Source organism: Natator depressus, chromosome 21 (assembly GCF_965152275.1).
Source record: "Natator depressus isolate rNatDep1 chromosome 21, rNatDep2.hap1, whole genome shotgun sequence".
Classification (NCBI taxonomy): Eukaryota; Metazoa; Chordata; order Testudines; family Cheloniidae; genus Natator; species Natator depressus.
The window spans coordinates 1,436,232-1,460,533 of record NC_134254.1 but is presented as its reverse complement, the minus strand read 5'-3'; the positions used below and the strand labels follow the sequence as shown (position 1 = coordinate 1,460,533).

The 24,302-nt window shown below is 40.4% G+C and overlaps 1 protein-coding gene across 3 annotated transcripts in view; it reads left to right on the top strand.

The window, feature by feature from the left end:
- Window positions 1-24,302, top strand: part of MAGI3 (membrane associated guanylate kinase, WW and PDZ domain containing 3) — a 204,800-nt gene that overhangs the window by 157,572 nt on the left and 22,926 nt on the right. For all 3 annotated transcript variants that reach the window (XM_074935983.1, XM_074935984.1, XM_074935985.1), the window contains 6 exons: window positions 1,622-2,230; window positions 4,853-4,884; window positions 8,931-9,087; window positions 14,859-14,950; window positions 17,978-18,170; window positions 20,295-20,483. In XM_074935983.1, coding sequence (XP_074792084.1) covers window positions 1,622-2,230; window positions 4,853-4,884; window positions 8,931-9,087; window positions 14,859-14,950; window positions 17,978-18,170; window positions 20,295-20,483 — 1,272 coding nt within the window. The remainder of the gene's footprint in view (window positions 1-1,621; window positions 2,231-4,852; window positions 4,885-8,930; window positions 9,088-14,858; window positions 14,951-17,977; window positions 18,171-20,294; window positions 20,484-24,302) is intronic.

The window sequence follows — 24,302 nt, the reverse complement described above, 5'->3', positions numbered from 1 at the left end:
TATTTCAGCTCTACTTCTGCTTTTTATAGCTATACATAAGTATATACTCTTCTGTATAAACAGCTTCATAAGGACTTATTCAGTCTCATTTATTGAATGTTTCAGAGTAGCAGCAGTGTTAGTCTGTATTCGCAAAAAGAAAAGGAGTACTTGTGGCACCTTAGAGACTAACAAATTTATTTGAGCATAAGCTTTCGTGAGCTACAGCTCACTTCATCGGATGCATTATTTATTGAATGGTCTCTGCTCCCTGTATACATGTAATGTAAAAACAGAGCATTTTCTCTGCCTGAGAGCAAATTTGGATCCAGGTCTATGTTGTGAATGGTCGCTGCCAAATGTTAAAACTGACAGCGGAACAGCAGTAGGAATAAATAAAGCAACACAGAATGGGCAAGTGGGGAGGCAGGAGAGGTGAGAAAACCCTGCACAATGTGAGGAATTAAGCACATTGTGGATATTAGTTACATTGGTTTAATTAAATTTGTCCATGGAGCCTATAATTTATACTGCCTTCACTAAGATGTGTTCCCATACCTCTGTGTATTGGATAACCACTCTTACTGTTCTGGTAAGAAAATAACTTTATACTTAACAACTTTAATACTAATTCAAATAACAAAAGAACTTAGTAACTAATTCGTAACTCTGCTGCTGACCTGTTCTTTGACCTTGGCAGGCTACTTTTCTTGTCTTTCATTTTCCCAATATGTAAAAATGAGGATAGTACCTTACCATTATTGTATAGTGCTTTCAGATCTTCATATGAAAAATGGTATGTCTGTACATATTGTAATTATTGTTATATAAGAGTTATTATTTTGGAGACAAAGAAGCCTAAGTGTCAGAGGAGTAGCCATGTAGTCTGTCCGGTGGCACCTTAAAGACTAACAGATTTATTTGGGCATAAGCTTTCATGGGTAAAAAACCCACTTCTTCAGATGCATGGAGTGAAAAGTACAGATACAGGCATAAATATATATTGGCACATGAAGAGAAGGGAGTTACCTTACAACTGACTGGAAATATTTCCATGCTCAAAAATGTACACATGCTGAAACAGACTTCCAAGATGTAACACTTGCTGCTATTTAATATGCACAGTTGAGAATGTATTTTCAGTCAAAGCAAAAGCAAAATACAAAATTTAGAGAGGCACTCAAGGAACTGTGTGTAGAATCTTAATTTTAGCCAATCCAACAGAAACCAGAAAAAAAAATCTGATTCATTCTGTATTGAGTTTAGACTGTTGTATAACATGAATTAAAGTATAAGACAGCTACTTGCACTAATGTATGCACTGTTTCCTTTTCTGAGGCCCATATAGTATCATTCTCTAAATCTTTGGCAGATTACATTTTATATATTTAGAAGAGTGTCTTTTTAATTTAGTAGTCTATATTTCAACTAAGAGAAAAATCTTAGCCTTCTGGTAGTACATGGCTAAGGGGAATGACATGACCCCCTATTCATTAATATCTTAAATAATTGCCCATAAACTTGCTTTGTAGTTACTAAGGGGGTGGTCAGCGTTTCATTCTGCGCCTTAGATTAGAATATTTGAAAAGTAGATATGGTTTAGTTTCTGATTTTAATGATGTTGAACTCATTTTTATAACAGGTGATGTCATTGTAGACATAAATGGCAGCTGTGTCCTTGGCCATACCCATGCAGATGTTGTTCAGATGTTTCAGCTAGTTCCTGTCAACCAGTATGTGAATATGACTTTGTGTCGTGGTTACCCGCTTCCTGACGACAACGAAGATCCTGCTGTAGACATCATTACAGCTACACCCATCATCAATGGCCAGCCAATGACCAAGGGAGATATCTGCATAACCAGCCAAGATTTAATACCTGGAACAGTCATTTTAGACCAAAATGGGAAACCGGGTCACATTTTGGTTAATGGTCGCCTGAACAGCCCTTCCATGGACCCAAAGGAACAGAGGATATCCGTATCCTCTTCAGGAGGCTCCCAGCCAGAACTAATCACTATTCCTCTGGTCAAGGGCCCTAAAGGATTTGGGTTTGCAATTGCAGACAGCCCTACAGGGCAAAAAGTGAAGATGATTTTAGACAGCCAGTGGTGCCCTGGCCTTCAGAAGGGGGATGTAATCCAAGAGATTTACCATCAGAATGTGCAGAACTTGACACATCTGCAGGTGGTGGAGGTGCTGAAGCAGTTTCCAGTGGGAGCCGATGTCCCACTTCTTATCTTAAGGGGAGGTGGGTAGGAATGAAACTTTATTATAATTTATCCTGTCTAATATGAAGGTGTTTAGAAAGTAATATCTAAGCACTGTACAAAGCTTTAAAAAGTAGAAAATGGGCTGTCAGCTCAATTCTCTACCCTGCTCTAGCTGTAAACCATGCCTCTGGTATTGAGCATGTTATTAGTTTTATGTTTTACTGCAGATTTGATTGTAGACTGCTGCTGAATGCAGTCTGTTCTGGCTCTTCAGGAAATATTAGGGCAAAGGTGCACATCCCACAGTCTGACATGAAGATAGCAGGGAATAGGGCTTTTTCTTTCTCCTTTTGAGGGTGGTCCAGAGACTCTGGCTTATACTATGAAGGTGATCACAGGTGTCTTGGAGGGAAGCATCTTTAAGGTAACATTGGCCTTGCCACCTGGAACTCTGGAAGGTTCTCCTTTTTGTGTGTATTTATCTCTCTTAATTGCCGTTCATTGCAAATCGGAACGTCTCCTCTCCCCATAGACTAACTGGTAATTAGCGTGCATTTGCCAGAAGGCTCAGTCTGATGGCTGCCAGACAGGATCCTTTCTCTGCAGTTTCCTGGTTATTAATGAGTTCATTGGTGCCCTCTACAACTTGTTTATTCTTCTATTTTTTTTATATCTGTTGTTTGATACCTGAGAATATTCATACTGGTATTACTTATAGTGACTTAGTATGTTGCATTTTGCTGCCATAAGATATCTTGCTGACATTACCTCACCCTTTATGTTGCCAACAGAGACAAAGGAAATGGGCACAGGCTGTTTTATCAAAGACCCCCACAGCGGTTGCTGCTGATGCACACTATATAATCTTAGCCCACAAAATAATTGGCCCTTTTTGAGTATATGAGATGCAGTAACCATAATAATACTTTGCATTTATATGGCCTAGTTTGTCCAAGCATCTCAAAACACTTAATTATTCATAATAATGATGTTTACACACATTAACAAATTAATCCTTCTGCCCCCTGGTGCCTCTGAACAAACGGAGACCCAGAAGTTAGTGATTTATCCAAGGTCACACAGTAATTCAGCTTAGTCAGGAAGAGAACCAAGAATTCCCCCTTCCCAGTTCTCTTCTCCAGATCATGCTCCTAAGGGATGTCTCTGTTCTCCGTTTCTGAGCAGCTGGTGTTTTTATTGGAATGAACTCTAGAATGTTCTTCATGTGAGCATTCTATGCAAATGGGGCATCTTTTCTTTTGTCTTGAGAAACTTTTATCTACTTCACTCTTTTTTTTCTCTCCGCTTCTCTGGACACCCTGACAGCACCTTTCAGTGGGGCAGATAAACCATAGTAAAATATCATTCCCATACCATTGTTTATGCCCATCTTGCTGTGTTGTAGAGATTTTAGCATTCCACTCAGAGGAAAAATGCTGATTGATCTGATTTGCTTTTCCTGACTAAACAAACACAACATTCACTTCCCATCTATGGCCTACTGTAAGGTATAGGCTCACTACCTATTAATACTCTGTGGATAGTGTGCTGGAGGCCAGCATAAAGCTACATCTTTTCTGCTGAGAGGCAGAAATCAAGTCCAATGTTCATTTCTGCGTGCTGGGAGGGCAGAATTCAGTTCAGCTATATCTTCTTCCATGCTGACTAGTGCTCATAAAGGGCAAGAAGGACACTGTGCTGAGAGAGTGGACTGTGCTGGTGTAGTCAGTTTAGTCACCAATCCTGAAAGCCCCCTTCTACCCTCACCACCCCTGAATAGACCATGAGTTCTAGTGACTATAACCATATCTGCCAACTGCTCAAACAAAACACTAAAAGTAGAGAGACAAGTAACACATTTGCCTAATTCCTATTAACGTGATGTGGAAAGAAGAATAGGCAAGGGCCTGATCCAAAGCCCAGTAAACAAATAAATGGATTCCCATTGACTTCAATAGTTTTTGGGTCAGAGCCTGTAAGAACAAGCCAACTGTCACATTGACATCTCCTTTTTATTAATATATCTCCATCTAGAAAGCTACCAGGGATTCAGCATTGTTGGCCTTGTGGGAAGCATAACAGAGCCTTGTTAGTGATGACCTGTATTATAGAAACTTGTTTGCAAGGTGAGATGTGACCCTTAGAGCCCCTTTCAGGCTCTTCTTCCAGCCTCAGGAAAACCACCTCAAAACACATGCCGAACATTTGCAAAGACACCAATGTCTTCACAATATTAGTGTTACCATTTCCAGTTTGACTAGCAATGAGGGGAAAAAATCAGATTTCTTTGGTAGTAAATAATGTTCTACTTGCCAAACTCATTAACTTGCCTCAGCACATTAATCAGAGTATGTATCCTCAAACCACAGGCCCTGGCAGCATGAGAAATGTGTGGTGTTTCATTTTAGTGCTGTTAGTTGCAGTTTAAGGGACCTCTGCTAGTTGATATTGTTGGCCAAGTAAATATTCACTTAGAATTTTAAAAGAATTATAGAACATATAGCAAACCTTATGCCTTCACAAGGGGAGTGAATGTACAGTGATCAGTTGCAAGCCAAGAATAAGAGCTGAGCATATTGGCTCTGTTCAATGTAAAATAGTGGGTTCTTAATAATTAAAGTTGCTTCTTATATTCAGATATTTTCCTCTGTTTTCTTTAGGTCCTCCCTCACCTGCTAAAACTGCCAAAGTGGTGAGTATTGATGTCATCCAGATGATTATATTTATTGTGTTTAGTGTGGATGGACGGACTTGATTTTCAGGCACACAATAACAGATTCATGGATCTCCATGGCAGCCTGTTAATAACTTTACTGCTCCGTGAGTTCTTCTGTGTGTTCAGGCACAGGTGTCCTCTGATTGCCAGACAGGCATGGAGTGTGCTACAGTAGACACATCTGTGATCTCTAGACCATTTATACAAGATGCAGGGGGCTCCTACAGTCTATGCCAGGCTGTCTGTGGTTTTTAGTTACCCCGTTACAGATTGCTGTTGATTTTTTTTCTCATTGTTTGGATGGAGGTTCTGCTTGTTATCTCTCTCAGGATAATTTTTTCAAAATGCTATTTGGCCACAAACAGATCTCCAGTGTATCTGGTGAAATTCTCTATATTTACCCTCTACCTCATGGGAATAAGCAAGATCAATTCTTAAGGATCATAGTTTATTATGCACATCACATCAGGTACATGAAACGGATCCTCATTTCATTGACAGTGATTGTTAGTGGGAAGAGAGAGGGAAGCTGCCTTTGTGTGTCCTGTCTAGGAACTCAAATAACTTGATTATTGTGGGTTCTGCTTTCTTTCCTTCAAAAGGTAGGGTTTTTTATATTGATAGACAACATAGGAAACAAAGCAGCCTTCAGCACATCTGTGACTTTTCTTTAAAGAACCTACATTACTTAAAGGAGAAGCTGGATCAGTCATCTCTCACTGTCAGAGTAGGAATCATTTCCAGGATTCGTGTTTCAGGGAAGAAAAAGAAAGGTGCAAAGAGCTTGATTGTGAGGCCGCATGTAGCATTGGTGGTCTGTAGGTAAACGCCGCATTGTAACTCCAATGTCTTCATGTTCTCAGATTTGGACACTTCCACCGCACCTGAAAACATGTATTTATTTTTTTAAAATAAGTAAACCCATAGTTTAACATCTTCCCATGTGCTTACTTTATTCCATTTTCACAACCGGCTCTCTCACCCTGATCTCCTTGTAGGAGTCTGCAGTGATTATTCTTTATCAAAGCTTTGTTGCCTGACGCAAATTAATTTCCCTATGTAAAGGCTGTCAGGATGGCTGTTGAAAGGAAAAAAACACATAACGTTTAATTTTTCTCTTGCTAATTGCCTGCATCGTGTATTCAAATTTTCTTTTATAAGTTTGCATTTTACTTTCGTGGGAGAATTTTGTTTTGTTCTATGAGAAACCTCCAAAAATGAAATTCAGTGTTCCCCACTTGAATACCTAGTTTATCACCATTCCTGTTGTGTTTGAATGGGCAGTCTGTATTTTCCCAGAGTCATCAAGGTGTCTGTATTTCTGATATTCATGGTTGCAAAAGATTGGTCCACTAGGAATATCTTTGATTTAAATTGGATCTGGTGGAAAGAAAATTGTACAGCCTTTGGCTTAATGAAATACACTGGAGGTAAGAATAATGGTGGTTAATAGGGATATGTATTATGATGTTGCGGAAGAGACTGCTTTTCAGCATGGGGTTCATTATATGCCCTTCTAATGGTGGGGGGGGGAAGCCTTCAGGAATTGAGTCATTTCGGCAAGAAGAATTCTTGTGCATTGCAGTTCACTGCATTTTAACAAAATCTCCATTCCCAAGGTATAGAAGTAAATTCTTTCTCCACCATGGTTGCACTGTGCAAATACATTAATTCATTTCTAACCTGAAGCCAAGGCTGTTGCTGACAGTTAACAGTGGAGATAACATGAGTATGTCAGCTCTCCACATTTAAAACAGAGCATATACTGCAAAAAATTGCTAATTTAATTCCTAAGCAGAAATATAGCTGCTAAAAAGACATTCCCTGAATAAAAACTTTGCAATATAAAAACTCTACTAGTCATAGTGTCAATGCACTATGTGCAGACATCCTAAAAATACTTAGGAAATAACATTACAGCGCATGTGCAGTAGCAGTTTCCCTGAACAAAACCCAATACTCAGTGGCATTAATTCACATCATGAGCTAGTTCAGTTAAAAAAGGCCAGGGTCTTATGTCTATAAACATGTAAAAAGTCTCAAACTATTGAATCCTCTGGGGGATTTTCTTCTGCTCTCAAAAGGGCAGACCTGAATCTAATCTAATTTTGTTTATATTAAACACACACATGCACTGCCACACTGAGACTTTTCAGGTTGGGTTTCAGCCTAGAGCAAACATTTAAAGTCATCTTGCTGTATCAACCTTTGGAAATGAGGATTTGAAACCACAGAGATGGCTGTAATGTCACTTCTACCTGTAGCCCTTCCTGCTATAACATCTAAGGGAGGAATTCTAAGTGTTTCAATTTTCTTAACTTTGTTTAATTCCTTCTGAATATTTTCCTTCTTATTCAGGGAGATTTCCTTCCGAGGAGGAGGTGTTTGTTTACAGGACTTTTTAGAGAGGCAAACTAGCAGAACCTGGCTTGCTTGCAAAATCAAAATCTCAGTTCTGCGCTAACCAATACTGAGGTTCTGCATAGAAACTAGAACAGGGCTCTAGATTTAAAAACTTCCAGGGTGCAGCAAATGGATGAAACTGGGAGCACTGATTTAGCAGAGACCATTAGCAACAAGTAATAAGACATCAGAAAATCAACCTTAAACTTATCCCTTGGTTTCCTGCTGTATCTCAGGGTTCTTTTAGGATTCAGATTTTAGAACACAGGTAGATATTTGTTTTCTCTACTGCAGCTTCGTAGCTCAGATGTTCAGAAGAAGTGCCTCAATCTACCACTCAGTGGGTTTGTTTGACTACTGCAGTTTGGTGAATTCCAATTCATTACAAAAGTTAGACGTGCTAAACAGATCCACTTCTTTTGAAAACCTGACACTGATCACTGGAGGAAATGGTTGAGAGAGTTCATGCTTTTTCACGTGCACTAATCCCTTACTTTCTAGTTTGAATGAGTTAGTGTAGAAAGTGCTCAGTTGCCATTCTCTTGCAGAAGGTAAGTAGCTGCAGAACTCCTTATCTCTACGCTGTCCATCTGTACACTTTTCAGAGATCAGCACCTCCTTGACGGGGCAAGATTTCAAGATAGATACTCAAATTATTTTCAGTTGTAGCGGCCAAATTAACCTAGAAGAGAATCCTTGATGATGTTTTCCACCTTCAGATGGAACAAATGAAATTAATATAGTTCAGTGACTCTCTGGAAGAAGATTGTATTTTTATAGACATATCTCCCTGCATTTCACTCTGAAAGCAATCAATCAGCAGTTATGTTCAAGGACCACTTAATGAAGTTTGTAGTTAGTGTAATTTAAACTGACTGACTGGAGCAATGTAGACCATGGACTCAAACTTTTTCATAGCATGGAATGCATTTTAATAGTGGCTTGTGTTCACCACCTTTCCCGTTCACAATTGCATAGTTACCTCTTCTACAGTTCATGGTTGCTTAATATTCCTATGATAAATGCAGCAAATACTTACAAGGAAAACTGACATTGGAGAAGAACTTAATGTATTTTTAGCTTTCTGATGCAATTTGGAGAACCAGCACCTTGTGACCAGCCAGCTCTCTGCAGCCCACCTGCAGTGTTATGCAGACCAGAGTTTGGGAAATGCCAGCCTAAAAGATGATCTCTGAGATCCACAACCTTATTACCAAGTAAAGGGAGAAAAATAAAAGCCTTATACTCTGTGTATGTTGAGTTCTTTTCAGTTGTGTGTACCAAATAGCACTGGACACAAGAGGCGTTACAATACAGGCAGTGTACATGGGAAATTACATACACTTGCTCACACTCTGGGCATGAGCCACTTCAAACACTTTGTTTCCAGGCCCATTCTCCAATAGAAGAGTTGTCGTTTTTTCAAGTTTTGAACAGGCTGAACAGAAGCATACTCCCAGTAGGATAGGAAACCCCTATCTTACAGGGAGAAGCTGGACTGAATTGGAGTAGATTATGCAGTTGCATGCCATGCATTACAAGTTTACTGTATTTTCTCACCTGTTTATTGATAATTTTGAACTTAACATACTTTTCTTACTCTGCTTTTTTTGTTTCAGAAAGCAGATAAGCAGGAGAATTCAGGAAGCTTAGAAGCTATCAGTGATTCCATTCCACAGCCTATGCCATTCCCACCCGCTGCTGTGAGGTCAGGCTCTCCAAAACTAGACCCTTCAGAAGTCTATCTGAAGTCTAAGACCGTATTTGAAGACAAGCGTAAGTACACAGACCTCTTATGCTGGGAATATGCTGTAGCACAGCAGAATGTGTTCTGCATTTCCTTCATGTGTGTCCACTTGTAAACACAAGTCTTTAAACTTGGTGCTCCTCAGGGCATATTTAGAAAGACTATGAGGAAGTAAAATGACCATAGTCGTTCGTGTGATTATATCCTAGCTAATGATTCCATTGGAAATCACAGCTCAGCAGTCTGTCTGTTTTGTGTGTATAACACAGTCTGTTTACTAGCAAAGATTTACAAACTGTGTATGAGAACAGGTGCAGGTACAGAACTGCTGCCTAGCTATGATTTTAAATGTAATAGTATACACTGGATAGACCAAAGACATTTGGCATGCCAAACATGCCATATAAAATACACTCCTGGGTGAGCTGGTAGGGATTAAAGTACCCCCATAAATGACCAATCAAGAATATGTTTTATAGTAAATAAGGGGGATACGGTGTCAGCAGATGGGCTGCAACATGAAAATAAACTGTTACATAACTACAAATGAAGCATAGCAGTGTCACCAAGGTCACAAAGGGCTTGTTGCCTGTGAATTTCCCACTGTAAACAAACTTTCTCCCCAGTGCAGTGTTTCAACCATACATTTAATTATATAGCACTTAACTGAAATGCTATAAATATGCTCTTAATTAGATTTGTGTTGTTTGTCTAAAAGGTTAGTTCTGGATAAACCGGTAACTTTGGAGGCCCAGGAAAAACAAACACAAGTTCATTTTCCTAAGCCAGGGCATGGAGTATGGCACATCTGTACTTTATCTTAATCTGGTACCGCAATAAGTTGCTGCTTCTTTTCAGTACATCTGACTCGAGAGAAAATTAACCTTAACATTTTCCCTCAGTAACACTTATTACCCAGCAATAAGTTTCATACATGAAATAGGAAATCAGCAGTCAGGTTCTCTGATGTTGACCTAATTAATATTAGATAACTGTCTTCAACATTTAATTTCCATTTTCCCTATCAGCACTTTTTTCTAATTTTGCAAACATGAGCTTTGAGAATTGGATAGTACCAGCCCTGCAAAGATACCTTGTAAGACATTTCTTAAGAAATGCTTCATTGAAATTTGAATTTACTTCGGCTAGAGACGGGCTCATACGCAGCTGCGACACAATGAAACGACAACTTATAGTTACTCAAAAAAAGAGTCCTGTTTAACAATTGAACCACAGACAGCAGCAGCCATAGAGAAGAGCAAAAACAAGAGTTAAACTAAACAAAGTGGAGGCAAATGCACAATTTAACATATTGAGGGTTAGTTAGTAAGACTTGATTGGAAAGTAGGATAGGAAATTTGTATATCAAGTCATATATGAAGTTATATCTTGGTGAATTTGAAATGATGAGAGGTGGAACTCGCACTATATTGCTGCACCATATCTTGTAATGTTTTTGAGGAGTTCTTGCCAAATTCGAAGATGTTCTAATTCTAAGCAGCTGAAGTAAACTAGATAGTTCAATTGTTTGTCAAATATGATCCTGTCTGAGATGAACTCTAGATTGATTGATAGATTCCAAAGCCAGAAGGGATGATTGTGACCCGTCTGACCTCCTCTATAACACCGGTCATAGAACTTTTCCAAAATAATTCCTAGAGCAGATCTTGTAGAAAAATATCCAATCATGATTTAACAATTTTCAGTTACGAAGAATCCACCCCGACCCTTGGTAAGTTGTTCCAATCACTAATTACTCTTGCCATTAAAAGTTTACGCCTTATTTCTAGTCTGAATTTGTCTCGCATCAGCTTCTAGCCATTGGATCATGTTATACCTTTCTGTACTAGACTGAAGAGCTCATTATTAAATATCTAAAAAAGAAAAGGAGTACTTGTGGCACCTTAGAGACTAACCAATTTATTTGAGCATAAGCTTTCGTGAGCTACAGCTCACTTCGTCGGATGCATTCAGTGGAAAATACAGTGTGGAGATTTATATACATAGAGAACATGAAACAATGGGTGTTACCATACACACTGTAAGGAGAGTGATCACTTTAGGTGAGCTATTGCCAGCAGGAGGGCGGGGGGAACCTTTTGTAGTGATAATCAAGGTGGGCCATTTCCAGCAGTTGACAAGAATGTCTGAGGAACAGTGGGGGGGAAGGGGGGAGACTACAAGCCCTCAGGAACAGTATCCCCAATAATGTCACGGCAAACCTAGTGGCTGAAGTTTGTGACTTTGTCCTCACCCATAACTATTTCACATTTGGGGACAATGTATACCTTCAAATCAGCGGCACTGCTATGGGTACCCCCATGGCCCCACAGTATGCCAACATTTTTATGGCTGACTTAGAGCAACGCTTCCTCAGCTTTTGTCTCCTAATGCCCCTACTCTACTTGCGCTATATTGATGACATTTTCATCATCTGGACCCATGGAAAAGAAGCCCTTGAGGAATTCCACCATGATTTCAACAATTTCCATCCCACTATCAACCTCAGCCTGGACCAATCCACACAAGAGATCCACTTCCTGGACACTATGGTGCTAATAAGCGATGGTAACATAAACACCACCCTATACCGGAAACCTACTGACAGCTATTCCTACCTACATGCCTCCAGCTTTCATCCAGACCACACCACATGATCCATTGTCTACAGCCAAGCTCTATGATACAACCGCATTTGCTCCAACCCCTCTGACAGAGACAAACACCTACAAGATCTCTATCAAGCATTCTTACAACTACAATACCCACTTGCTGAAGTGAAGAAACAGATTGACAGAGTCAGAAGAGTACCCAGAAGTCACCTGCTACAGGACAGGCCCAACAAAGAAAATAACAGAACGCCACTAGCTGTCACCTTCAGCCCCCAACTAAAACCTCTCCAATGCATCATCAAGGATCTACAACCTATCCTGAAGGATGACCCATCACTCTCACAGATCTTGGGAGACAGGCCAGTCCTTGCCTACAGACAGCCCCCCAACCTGAAGCAAATACTCACCAGCAACCACACACCACACAACAGAAACACTAACCCAGGAACCTATCCTTGCAACAAAGCCCGTTGCCAACTGTGTCCACGTATCTATTCAGGGGACACCATCATAGGGCCTAATCACATCAGGCACACTATCAGAAGCTCGTTCACCTGCACATCTACCAATGTGATATATGCCATCATGTGCCAGCAATGCCCCTCTGCCATGTACATTGGCCAGACTGGACCGTCTCTAGGTAAAAGAATAAATGGACACAAATCAGACGTCAAGAATTATAACATTCAAAAACCAGTTGGAGAACACTTCAATCTCTTTGGTCACTCGATTACAGACCTAAAAGTTGCAATTCTTCAAGAAAAAAACTTCAAGAGCAGACTCCAACGAGAGACTGCTGAATTGGAATTAATTTGCAAACTGGATACAATTAACTTAGGCTTGAATAGAGACTGGGAGTGGATGGGTCATTACACAAAGTGAAACTATTTCCCCATGTTTATTCCCCCACCCCACCCCTCACTGTTCCTTAGACGTTCTTGTCAACTGCTGGAAATGGCCCACCTTGATTATCACTACAAAAGGTTCCCCTTGCCCCACCCCGCTCTCCTGCTGGTAATAGCTCACCTTAAGTGATCACTCTGGTTACAGTGTGTATGGTAACACCCGTTGTTTCATGTTCTCTATGTATATAAATCTCCCCACTGTATTTTCCACTGAATGCATCCGATGAAGTGAGCTGTAGCTCACGAAAGCTTATGCTCAAATAAATTTGTTAGTCTCTAAGGTGCCACAAGTACTCCTGTTCTTTTTGTGAATACAGACTAACATGGCTGCTACTCTGAAACCTATTAAATATCTGTTTCCCATGTAGACACTTACCAACTATACTTAAGTCACCCCTTAACGTTCTCTTTTGGTAAACTAAATAGATTGAGCTCTTTGAGTCTATCACTATAAGGCAGTTTTTCTAATCCTTCAACCATTCTCATGGCTCTTCTCTGACCCCTTTCCAATTTATCAACATCGTTCCTGAATTGTGGGCACCAGAGTTTGACACAGTATACCAGCAGTGGTTGCATGAATGCCAGATATGGAGGTAGGCTGTCTCCACTCCTACTCAAGATTCTCCTGTTTATGTATCCCAGAATCGCATTAGCCCTTTTGACTACAGCGTCACACTGGGAGCTCATGTTCAGCTGATTATCTGCCACAACCCCCAAATATTTTTTTAGAGTCACTGCTTCCCAGGTTAAAGTCCCCCATCCTGGAAGTATGGCCTACATTCTTTGTTCCGACATGTATACATTTACATTTAGCTGTACTAATACATATATTGTTTGCACCCAATTCACCAAGCAATCCAGATTGATGTAAATCAGTGACCTGTCCTCTTCATTATTTACCATTCTCCCAACATTTATGTCATGTGCAAACTTTATTGGTGATGATTTTATATTTTCTTTGAAGTCATTGATAAAAATGTGAAATAGCATAGACCCAAGAACCAATACCTACGGAATCTCACTGGAAGCACACCCACTCAATAATGATTCCCCGTTTACAGTTACATTTTGAGACCTGTCAGCCAGTTTTTAATCCATTTAAAGTGTGCCATGTTAATTTCATTAATCATATTACCCTCGTTTAATTCTTCATTAATCAAATCCAGGATCAGCCACTCTATTGTCTTGCTAGGGATCAATGCCCGGCGCACCGGTTCATAACTATCAGAATCATCCCCTTTTAAAAATTGGCACAATATTAGCTTATTTGTAGTCCTCAGAAACTTCCCCAGTGCTCCAAGCCTTATTGAAAATCAACATTAACGGTTCAGCAAGCTCATAAGCAAGCTCTTTTAAAACTCTCAGTTTCAAGTAATCTAGACCTGCTGATTTAAAAATGTCTTACTTCTGCAGCATCTGTTTGACATCCTCCAGAGATACTAGTGGAATGGAAAGTGTTATCACCATAAGATGAGTCTGTGTAATCTGTTTTTTCCCCAAATACAGAACAGAACTATGTACTGAACACTTCTGCCTTTTCTGCATTATTTTTGATAATTCTACAATTTGCATCTAGTACTGGACCAATACCATTGTCAGGATTATTTTTGTTCCTAATGCATTTTAAAAACTCCTTCTTCTTATCTTTTACTCTTATTCTGCTGGCCATAGATCCTTTTGCTTCACTTGTCAGTTTTCTACAGTTCCTAACTTCTGATTTATATTCATTATTATTAACTTCCCCTTTCTTCCATTTTTTATATATTTTATTTTTTATAACTGCCTTCATTTCCCCTCTAAACAAGGTTAGCTTTTTAACCAGCATGGCCTTCCTCCTCAGTAAGGTGTTCTTAAATGATTCCCAATTACCATTCACTTTTCTGGTTAAATTCTTCCTCCCTGCTGATTTGGCTCATGATTGTTTTCAGCGTTGTGAAATTGGCCCTATTTGTAGCAATTATAGACTGCACCTTCATCTCAACCTATACAAACATAATGGTAGGAGGTATTTTGGTCCCTGTGAAATGGTGTTAGAGTGACAGACATCTGCAGCTGTTTCTGGACATATTCATCACTCCACGTGCTAGGAAGATAACATCATTGAGGCATTGGTGACATTTCTTACTAAAACAATCTGACCACTCTGTTTTGTCAATGGAAAACTACAAGCTTAGAAGTGGTTGCACAACTGTGTTGATTAAAGAAAGATGTAAACACATTTTAATCTTCTTTCCAATAATCAAATGTAACTTATTATGCACGTTTCATATTTGTCTTAATTAGCTCCAAACACAAAAGATTTGGATGTTTTCCTGCGAAAACAGGAGTCGGGGTTTGGCTTCCGTGTGCTCGGAGGGGATGGACCAGACCAGTCAGTAAGTGAATTAAGTTATCTGTTACCTGGACTTTGGGAGCTTCTGCTGTAGCTCCTTGCAGTGTCTCCTTCACATGATCATTTTAATTTTTTCCCCATGTTGAGTTAAGTGGATAAGCTTTATTTCCATCTTCAGATAAACAGCTATACTGTATGTTGATATCATATTCACCTTAAACAGATGCAGTATGTTTTTATACTGCTTCATTCCTGGTTCAGGTTGGCTTTCTCAAAATGCTTTCAGAGCTAAGTTGCTGCAAATTTGGTTGCAAGTGGGTGGTAGATAATCAAGAATGGAAGGCACAAAGACATTTGGCGGTGTCTTTAAGCTTTAGAGAAATAGTGTTCATAGTACAAGTTCACACCAACCGACAAACTGGGAAAATGGGGCATGGTGTTATGGGAGGAGCTACAAACATGACTTATTCAGTTGAGCCCAAGGGACCTTTAGTTGGCAGGGGAAACTTGGGGCAAAATTCCATTTGGTCACTTGCCATGAAAGCTGTGAAGTCCCTACTGTCGCTCAGTATTCAAACACGACCTGGGACAAATTTACAGAGTTTGGGGTGAGTGGGGAGCTCATCACCTTGGGAGTGGTCTTCCACAAATTGAGGTGGCAGGTCAGGTCAATTTGTCACATGGAAGGAGAGAAATACAGTACCCCAAATTCCTACAGAGGGAGATAGCCCCATGTTCTACTGTGAAGGAACTTGAACAGAAATATTTCAGCAGTCAGATGTTGAGCTAAAGCTTCAGCAGGGTAAAAAGAGTAAAGAAACTGGGCAGGCTGGTTTAGCTATCTTTTATTAAGTGATCAGCCGAGTCCTTTGCCAAAGTCAGCAATTGTTGGATTTCTGCAAGCATCACTGGGATACTCCTCCATAGCAACACTTGTGACTTGATGGCGAGAGAAGGGCCTCAGTGACAGGCACATTAAAAAGTTATGGTTTAGATTAGATCTGGGGGAAAAACCCTTATCTGCATGTTTGGCACTTAACTTGCCCATGTTCATCCTGGTAGAGCAAACATGCACTGTGTCTGTCCAGTGACATCTGAATGTGGCCTGGTTCTCAACAGAATGCCCATGAGTGACTGCAGTGAGGACCTACAGCAGTAGTTAATGAAACAAGTTGAGTGTGGAGCTTTTTGATGTGTTGTGTTAGACCAGATTTAAAAAAAAAGAAACTGTTCCAGCTAAACAGTGATTTAACTCCAGTCCCATTAATATCCAATGGAAGAAGATAAAATGGTTTGTTACCTTTCTTCCCTTTCCTCTTCATAGTTGATTTCAGTCCCCCCCCAGGCTCTCAGTCACTTTCTGTTTGTCTGGAATCTTTCTTGGAAGCAGCAGTTCTCCATCGCGCCTTTACACCATAATTGTTCTATCCTGAGAATGCTCTCAAAGATGGGGTTGGCACCAAACCTTTGCACATTATAGCACCTAATCTTATTAATGGATTTGGCACCAATGCACGCTGGTAATGCTCAGTACAACATGCGTGTCAGTTTAACTGGGAAATAAGCAAGTGGAGAGGGCTTTCTGGCTACCCCAAAAAAATCACCCCCAGATTCGTTACTGTCTTGTTGCATTATTATGCTGCAGAAGGGAACGAAGCAAGGAGAAAATTATAATCTTTTTTAAAATAGTTTTTGTAAGTCTTTCTCTTCTTTGGAGATTGGACATCAGATATGGTTTTAGGTCACCAATTAGTGAAGTTTTTTGGCTTCACTCTAGAGAGCTGTCATACAATTTGACTCAGGTGGCAGTGTCTGCTTCAGAGAGGAGGATGGAGGCAGATTGGCAAAGACATGAACGGAAATTCCTGGAGTTCCTATTATGCTATTCCTGGCTTTAGGAAATCCTGCCCTGTTTCTCACTTGCCAAAGCACATCTTCACCGAGAAAAGTAGAACTCTGTCCCTGACCATGTGGCAGTGACTGCTCCTGTCCTGCCAACCTTCAAAGGTGCTAAAGCTTTTGGGATACAGACACTGATCGGTAGCATGTCCTTTCATATGTAATTAAAATGCATTCTCCATTCACATCTGAGATCCAATGCCAGTTTGTTTTCTGACGTGCATTTAAAGGAAAGGAAGAACAGAGTGCTTTTTCTAGAGGAAATAGTACGCAATTTTAGGTTTTTTTTATTGTATTCTACTGTTTTGTTGCTATAGCAACTGTAGCTGTGTTGGTAATAGTCATAGCAATGCCCTGAGTGCAATGTGAAGATGGGTTTTGGAATGTACCTGCTCTCTGCTACTTAACCCTGGACACCTGCTGGACATAATTGTTTTTAATCTTTCACTTTAAACTGAACTTTTTTCTACCATCTAAAACTACTACGTGTTTCGTGCTCCTGTCTCTATCATTTAGCTGGTGTTTGCTTGGGAGGAAAGGTGCAGGCCAAAGGGGTGTGAGGGCTGCAGCTGTTTAAATTCATCCTGTGATCACCAATACTTGCACATTGCAGATTTTGAGTGTTGCAATTTCTGAGGAGCTGTGTTCTTAGGCTCTTTGCTGAACTTTAAATTCTACACTGGAGTCACCTAGCAGGTCTCAGTAATGATAGTGTGTCTTTGTTGTGTTGATTGAATGACACAGGCATTTCTTTTCAATAATTTTTGATGCACAGAACAAATACATAATTAACGCACACATACACTAAAACAGCAAGACAAACAGGTAAGTGTACAAATACAGAGCTTAACCTACTCATGAGGTGGTGACCATTCAGTTGATAGGCATTCATGAATAATACATGGCAGTAATAAAAATAAACCTTAAAATAAGATGAGCATTAAGTTTGAATGTCAGGAAGCTGGGACTGTCACAGTGTGCTCATTCCTACACCTGCAAATGAGGTCGGTCTAGTATTGCTTCTGTAGCGTGAGTTTCTGCTAGATTTAGGTGGGGGAAATAAATTTTTTAAAGGAAAGCCTGCAAAAAGTCCCTCTTTATCTGGGGATTCAAACCTGACACATTCTGTGTGTTCTACACCCCAAGACCAATGACGACACTTTGTTGACAGATATATATTGGGGCCATCATCCCACTGGGAGCAGCAGAGAAAGACGGCCGACTCCGAGCTGCCGATGAGCTTATGTGCATTGACGGAATCTCTGTCAAAGGGAAATCACACAAACAGGTCCTGGACTTAATGACCAGTGCTGCGCGGAATGGCCAGGTGCTGCTCACTGTCCGGAGGAAGATCATCTTTGGCGGTATGTGCCAGGTGTCCAGACTAAACCCAGTCCCGCTAGGTTTGCCGGAGTCTGGTAGCATGGCCATTGGCGCGCTTGTTCCTGGACTCAGTGTAAAGGCATGTTTCCACGGCCATAATCAGATGATAGAAAGCTGCACCATAAGAGAACTACTGGTACATCAGGACTGATGTAAACTCAGGGTGTCACCTCCACTTCTGGATGAATGGGGTAAAACAGATTTGTATCAAGCAGATGTTCTTGAAGGGAAGAGAATGGGATAAAAAAGGGAGCATCCGTTTGCACTGGGGCTCTGGAAAGCACTGTAATAGTGATGCTCTCTTGTTCTATAGTGCTTTTCAGTGGAGGATCTGAAAGTACTTTACAAGCATTCATTATTAAAGCCACTCATGGCTCTACGTACTCTGGGCAGTAATACAAACTTTCTTTCTGCATTACAACACACTACATTCTGAGTTTTGTTAGAATTTGTGCAGCAGGCTTAAGTGTATTATTTAATTCAATGCAGAAATTAATTTTATAGTCAGAGCAGTGTTCTGTAGACAGTTCAGTGGCAATGGAATTTACAGATATGGAAACTGAGGTACAGAAGGGTTATCGTGGCTGAGATGTCACTGACCACATCAGTGATACAACTGAGAACAGAACCCAGGAGTCCTGGCTTGCAATCCCCTGTTCTCATTAGTAAACCCCACTGCCTTTCATGGCTCTTTCAGTCAAGATAACTAGAAACATTCCTTATAAACTGTGAAAAAATAGGAAGTGTATGACTTTCCATAACATCTTCCCTTTCACTGTCATCCAAATGGGGGCAGCATGGCCTAATGGGCTAAGTATGAGTTTGTGAGCCTAGAAAGTCCTAAATTCTAATTCCAGGCCCGTCACTGACACACTGTGCATTCTTTGACAAATCAAGTGACTTCTGTGTCACTGTCTGTAAAATGGGGGTGATATCTACCTACAGCACATGGGCGTTAGTGAGTTAATATTGTCATGGTGTTTCTCCCAGGTGCCACACAGAAACCAGACAAACCAGGAGGGGGCAGGGTCTCCAGTCACACTGTATTTGCATGTAGATTGCAGCCCTTCATGAGTCTGTCTTGCTCAGTTTTTGTTCAAAGTGAAAATACGTACTGTATTAAATTAGGTATTATCCACCTAGTAACTACAGGTGTATTATATTGGTGCTGTACCTGATGGCTGCTGCCAGCCTGTCGTAGCACTGTGCAAGGAGAGCAGATTGAGCCAAGCACAAAAAGAGGCCATCTAAAGGCTCAGAAAAGATTAATCGGAGGAAAAGCAATTTTCTGCCTTTGCATCTCAAGTTGCATTGCCTCCCTGGTGAATTTTGACAGTGTAACATGTTCCTGAAAGAGAGGGTCTGATTCAGAGATCTTGAAAAGCTTACGTGGCTTCATCTGCATCAGGGCCGCCTCTGCCTCTGGTCTCTGTTTGTTTCTCCTTTATTTAATTTAAAAAGAAAGAAAAAGAAAAATCCCTTCATTTTACGGCTTTATTTTCCTCTGAATTTCCTGATGTGGCATGGTCCTCACAGGCAATGCTTCAAGACTGGGATTTTGTTAGTTTTCCATCGAAGAGGCTGGGCTTCAACATTTGAATTACCCTTTAAAATATTGGTACACGTTTTGAAATAGACCGTTGGTTCTCTGCAGTGAAAATGGCAATAGTCCCAGTTTTAAAGTGGGTTTCTGCTCTTGATCTTGTGCTTAAACCATACAGGAAAATAGTGCTGCCAAAAAGAGTCACTAAAGGGACAACCAAGGTTAGGCTAGCGTTATTAAGGGCATCAGCAACTGAGCACGACCTCTGAGCTGCTGTACACCCAGACTGTTCCCTTCTGAGTTATAAGTGTGTATTGCAAACATTAAACTCTCCTATTACACATTCTTAAACCTCTGTAGCAACTTCAGCCCGAAGTGTAAATGGTTCTACCCCGTATTCTGATTCCATCTGGTTTCAGTTGCCTTCTTAATAAGCCCCCGTGGGGAGGGGAAGTGGTTCTCCATTCTGTTAGTGATCTGATCATGTTTATCCTTGTAGTTATCCAGCTCCACAGCACTCTTACTGATTCTACCTTATACTTTATTTTCGTGGTGTTTGTAGTCGAGAAACAGCCAGAAGAGGAGTCGCCGCAGCTGCCCATTTCCACTCAAAATGGATCTCCCCGGCTGAACCGGGTAGAGGTCACAAGCAGACAGTCCCCAGAGGCCTATGATGTCCTGCTACAGCGGAAAGAGAATGAAGGATTTGGCTTTGTCATCCTCACTACAAAAAACAAACCTCCTCCTGGCGGTAAGGGCTGACTCCTGTGTGTGGTGCCACCTGCTCTACTGATGCCTGACTGGGGGAGATTAATTGGTTTAACTCATAGTTAAGCAGTTATTGCCAATGGCATTCAGGGCTGGGGACTCCTAGGAGATTCTTCTTTCATAGGATGGTGTTTGTTTTCCATGTCCAACCACCTTCTGTGCTGTGATCTGTTTCACTCGTCATGCTGTTCACAACTTCAGTGGCTAAAGGCTAAGTCTGTCTCGCTCACAAAAGGGAATATGGTTTCTCTCCTTTGTACATTTTGTAGAAACTTTTGCATGTGCAACAACTGAAGTGGGGGTGGGAAATCACTCCTTACCAGTACAGGGGCAGGGGAAAAGAGAGAGAAACATATCCTTGAGATTTGATGACTTTCATAATGTGTAAGGTGCCCAGACTGTGATGAGTGTGGGAATGGATGCACCGGTGTAGTCAAGGGTAAATGCAGGTAAACAGAGTTTACCCACTTCTCATTTGGGGAATATGGAGCTTAGTTTAGATTAGTTTACCCACTTTTTTTTACCACCACATCACTGGATGCAGAGAACAAATATGCACACACGTACTCTTTACATTCTCGGTACAGCAATGCCCAGTAGATAAAATCAGCTATTGGGTAGTTAGTGCCTGGATAAATCTCTTGCTAATAGAAGTATACTTACAAACTTAGACCTGTGAGATCCATTCAGGGGGTGTAGGTTATTACTCAGGTCTCTGGCTTTCTCAGATCTCAGTATTTCGAAGAAAGCAATGGAGGAATTAGTCAGGAGAACATTCTGTATCTGCCTTGTGACATGTTACAAACCAGAGATATTATCCTAAGCAATGTAGCGTGTCTTAGGGTTCTAACTTGTAGATTTGGCTGATGGATCAGTTGCTAAGATAAAGAGCAGAGTGGACCAAGTGAAAATAAGAAGGTATCTTGTAAGTAGCAATAAGAGACAAGCTGCTTGAGGGAGGCATCTGAAATTCTCCCTAATTAACAGAAAGATTTCTGACCCCTAGCACTAGAGTAATTTAAAAGAAGTGCCCATTCTTTATAATCAAATACATTTTGTATTGAATGTGATCCTGGCTGCCAGACTCCCAGAGCTTGCCAGGTAGCAGTTATTAACACCACCTCTGCATAGACAGATGTGCCTACCTTTCACAAACTGTTGACCTTTATGAGATGGCTTCCACACTCTTCTCAGATACTTTTGGCCAAGATTTGAGTAGTTCAGTTTTAAAATGAAAAGGTATGGTCAATCTATAACTAGGGCTGTTGGCTGGCATTGTTCCCCTTTGTGAGAATTGGAGGGATGGGTATGGTTCTCTCAGTTCATAGAGAATGAAGAGCTTACAGCCAGGCTGAGCCTTGTAATGCAAAAGGGATGCCAGACAGCTCAGTGGATTTACCCAGGGCACAGCAAGTTACTTTCTTGTTTTTTCTCCCTGAGATATGGACACTCGGGTATCTGTACCCCAGTGATCTGAAATACCTTACTTAAATCTTTTGTCCCCTGCTGTGAATCGCTTTCCCAGTAACTGCCCTAATGATCCCAGAGCACTTACTATAACAATGACTTGAATGTTTGCGTGTGAGTAAAGGGATGCCCTTTCTTCCAGCCCAGAATATTTACATTGACATTTTGCTCTGCCTTATTTCTCTGTTTATTATGCTATGAAAAAGCAGAAATACAGACAAAAGCAGTGACTCTGAAAGAAAATCATTCTTATTATTTAGTTGAGTTTACATGATACATATTTTGACTGAGTGATTTGAAGTCTTGGCTAAAACAATATATTTTTAATGAAATTTAGAACAAAAAAGTGCAAAGTATCAGTGAAGGTTGTGAAAGAGTGAGCAACTGTGGCATTGAGTATTGCTCAGTACTCAGAAATGCTGACTTCTGTTTTATAAAATCAGTTGCTATAGTAACACTTGGGACAGGAGCTGTCACCCTCTGATGCTGTACTGTGATTATGTGACCTGTGTTAGCAATATGAAAAACTAACTCTTTGGACTGGTTTTCTGTTGCCTTGTCAGAGTTGGGTGATATTAGAAAAATGATTATTAACAAATAAGCAGAATTGTACTGTGTAATCCTGGTACTGCATCATTAGAACATTCTTGTCAGAATACCATCCAGAAATTCTTTCATCAAGTTGAAACTGCAATGAAAGTAGTTGGGTGGTTTTGTTTTTATGGGAAATAACAGAAGATAACTGGATCCCTATTTCAGCATTGGAAGTGCTAAGGTAGCAGTCCCAGGCTGTTTTTAATGCTTGTAAATAAGAAACATTGGTATATCAGTGTATTGCATTATGCTGGAACATCTTTGCAACATCTCACGTAAGAATGGCCATACTGGGTCAGACCAGTGGTCCATCTAGCACAGTATCCTGTCTTCCTGCCAGGACAGATGCTTCAGAGGGAATGAACAGAACAGGGAATCATCAAGTGATCCCGGCCCTGTCATTGAGTCCCAGCTTCTGGCAATCAGAGGTTTGGAGCATGGGGTTGAGTCCCTGCCCATCCTGGCTAATAGCCATTGATGGACCTATCCTCCATGAACTTATCTAGCTCTTTTCTGAACCCTGTTATAGTCTTGGTCTTCACAACATCCTCTGGCAAGGAATTCCACAGGTTGACTGTCCGTTGTGTGAAGAAAGACTTCCTTTTGTTCATTTTAAACCTGCTACCTATTAATTTCATTTGATGACCCCTAGTTCTTGTCTTATGAGAAGGTGTAAATAACACTTCCTTATTTACTGTCTCCACGCCAGTCATGTTTCTGTGGACCTCTATCATTTCCCACCTTAGTCGTCTTTTTTTCTAACCGGAACAGTCCCAGTTTTTTTAATCTCTGCTGTGATGGAAGCTGTTCCATGCCTCTCATCATTTTTGTTGCCCTTCTCTGTACTTTTTCCAATTCTGATTGTCTCTCTTTGAGATGAAGTGACCAGAGCTGAATGCAATATTCAAGGTCTGGGTGAACAGGGATTTATATAGTGACATTGTGATATTTTCTGTCATATTTTCTATTCCTTTTCTAACAGTTCCTCACATTCGTTTAGCTTTTTTGACTGCCGCTGCCCACTGGGCAGCCATTTGCAGAAAACTATCCACAATTCACATCGTTTTGTGTATATAGTTGGGATTATGTTTTCCAATGTACATTACTTTGCACTAGGGCTGTCAAGCGATTAAAAAAATTAATCCCGATTAATCACGCTCTTAATAATAGAATATTAATATTTATTTAAATATTTTTGGATGTTTTCTACATGCTCAAATATATGTATTCTGTGTTGTAATTAAAATCAGAAGTGTACAATGCTCACTTCTTATTTATTTTTATTACAAATCTTTGCACTGTAAAAACAAAAGAAACCATATTTTTCAGTTCACCTAATACAAATACTGTAGTGCAGTCTCTTTATCATGAAAGCTAAACTTACAAATGTAGAATTATGTAAAAAAAAACCTGCATTCAAAAATAAAACAATGTAAAACTCTAGAGCCTACAAGTCCACTTAATCCTACTTCTTGTTCAGCCAATCACTCGGACAAACAAGTTTTGTTACATTTGCAGGAGATAATGCTGCCTTCTTCTTGTTTACAAAGTCGCCTGAAAGTGAGAACAGGCGTTTGCATGGCATTGTTGTAGCTGGAAGCGCTAAAGATTCATATGTCCCTTCATGCTTCAGCCACCATTCCAGAGGACATGCGTCCATGCTGACGGATTCTGCTCGATAACAATCCAAAGCGGTATGGAACAACGCATGTTCATTTTCATCATCTCAGTCAGATGCCAC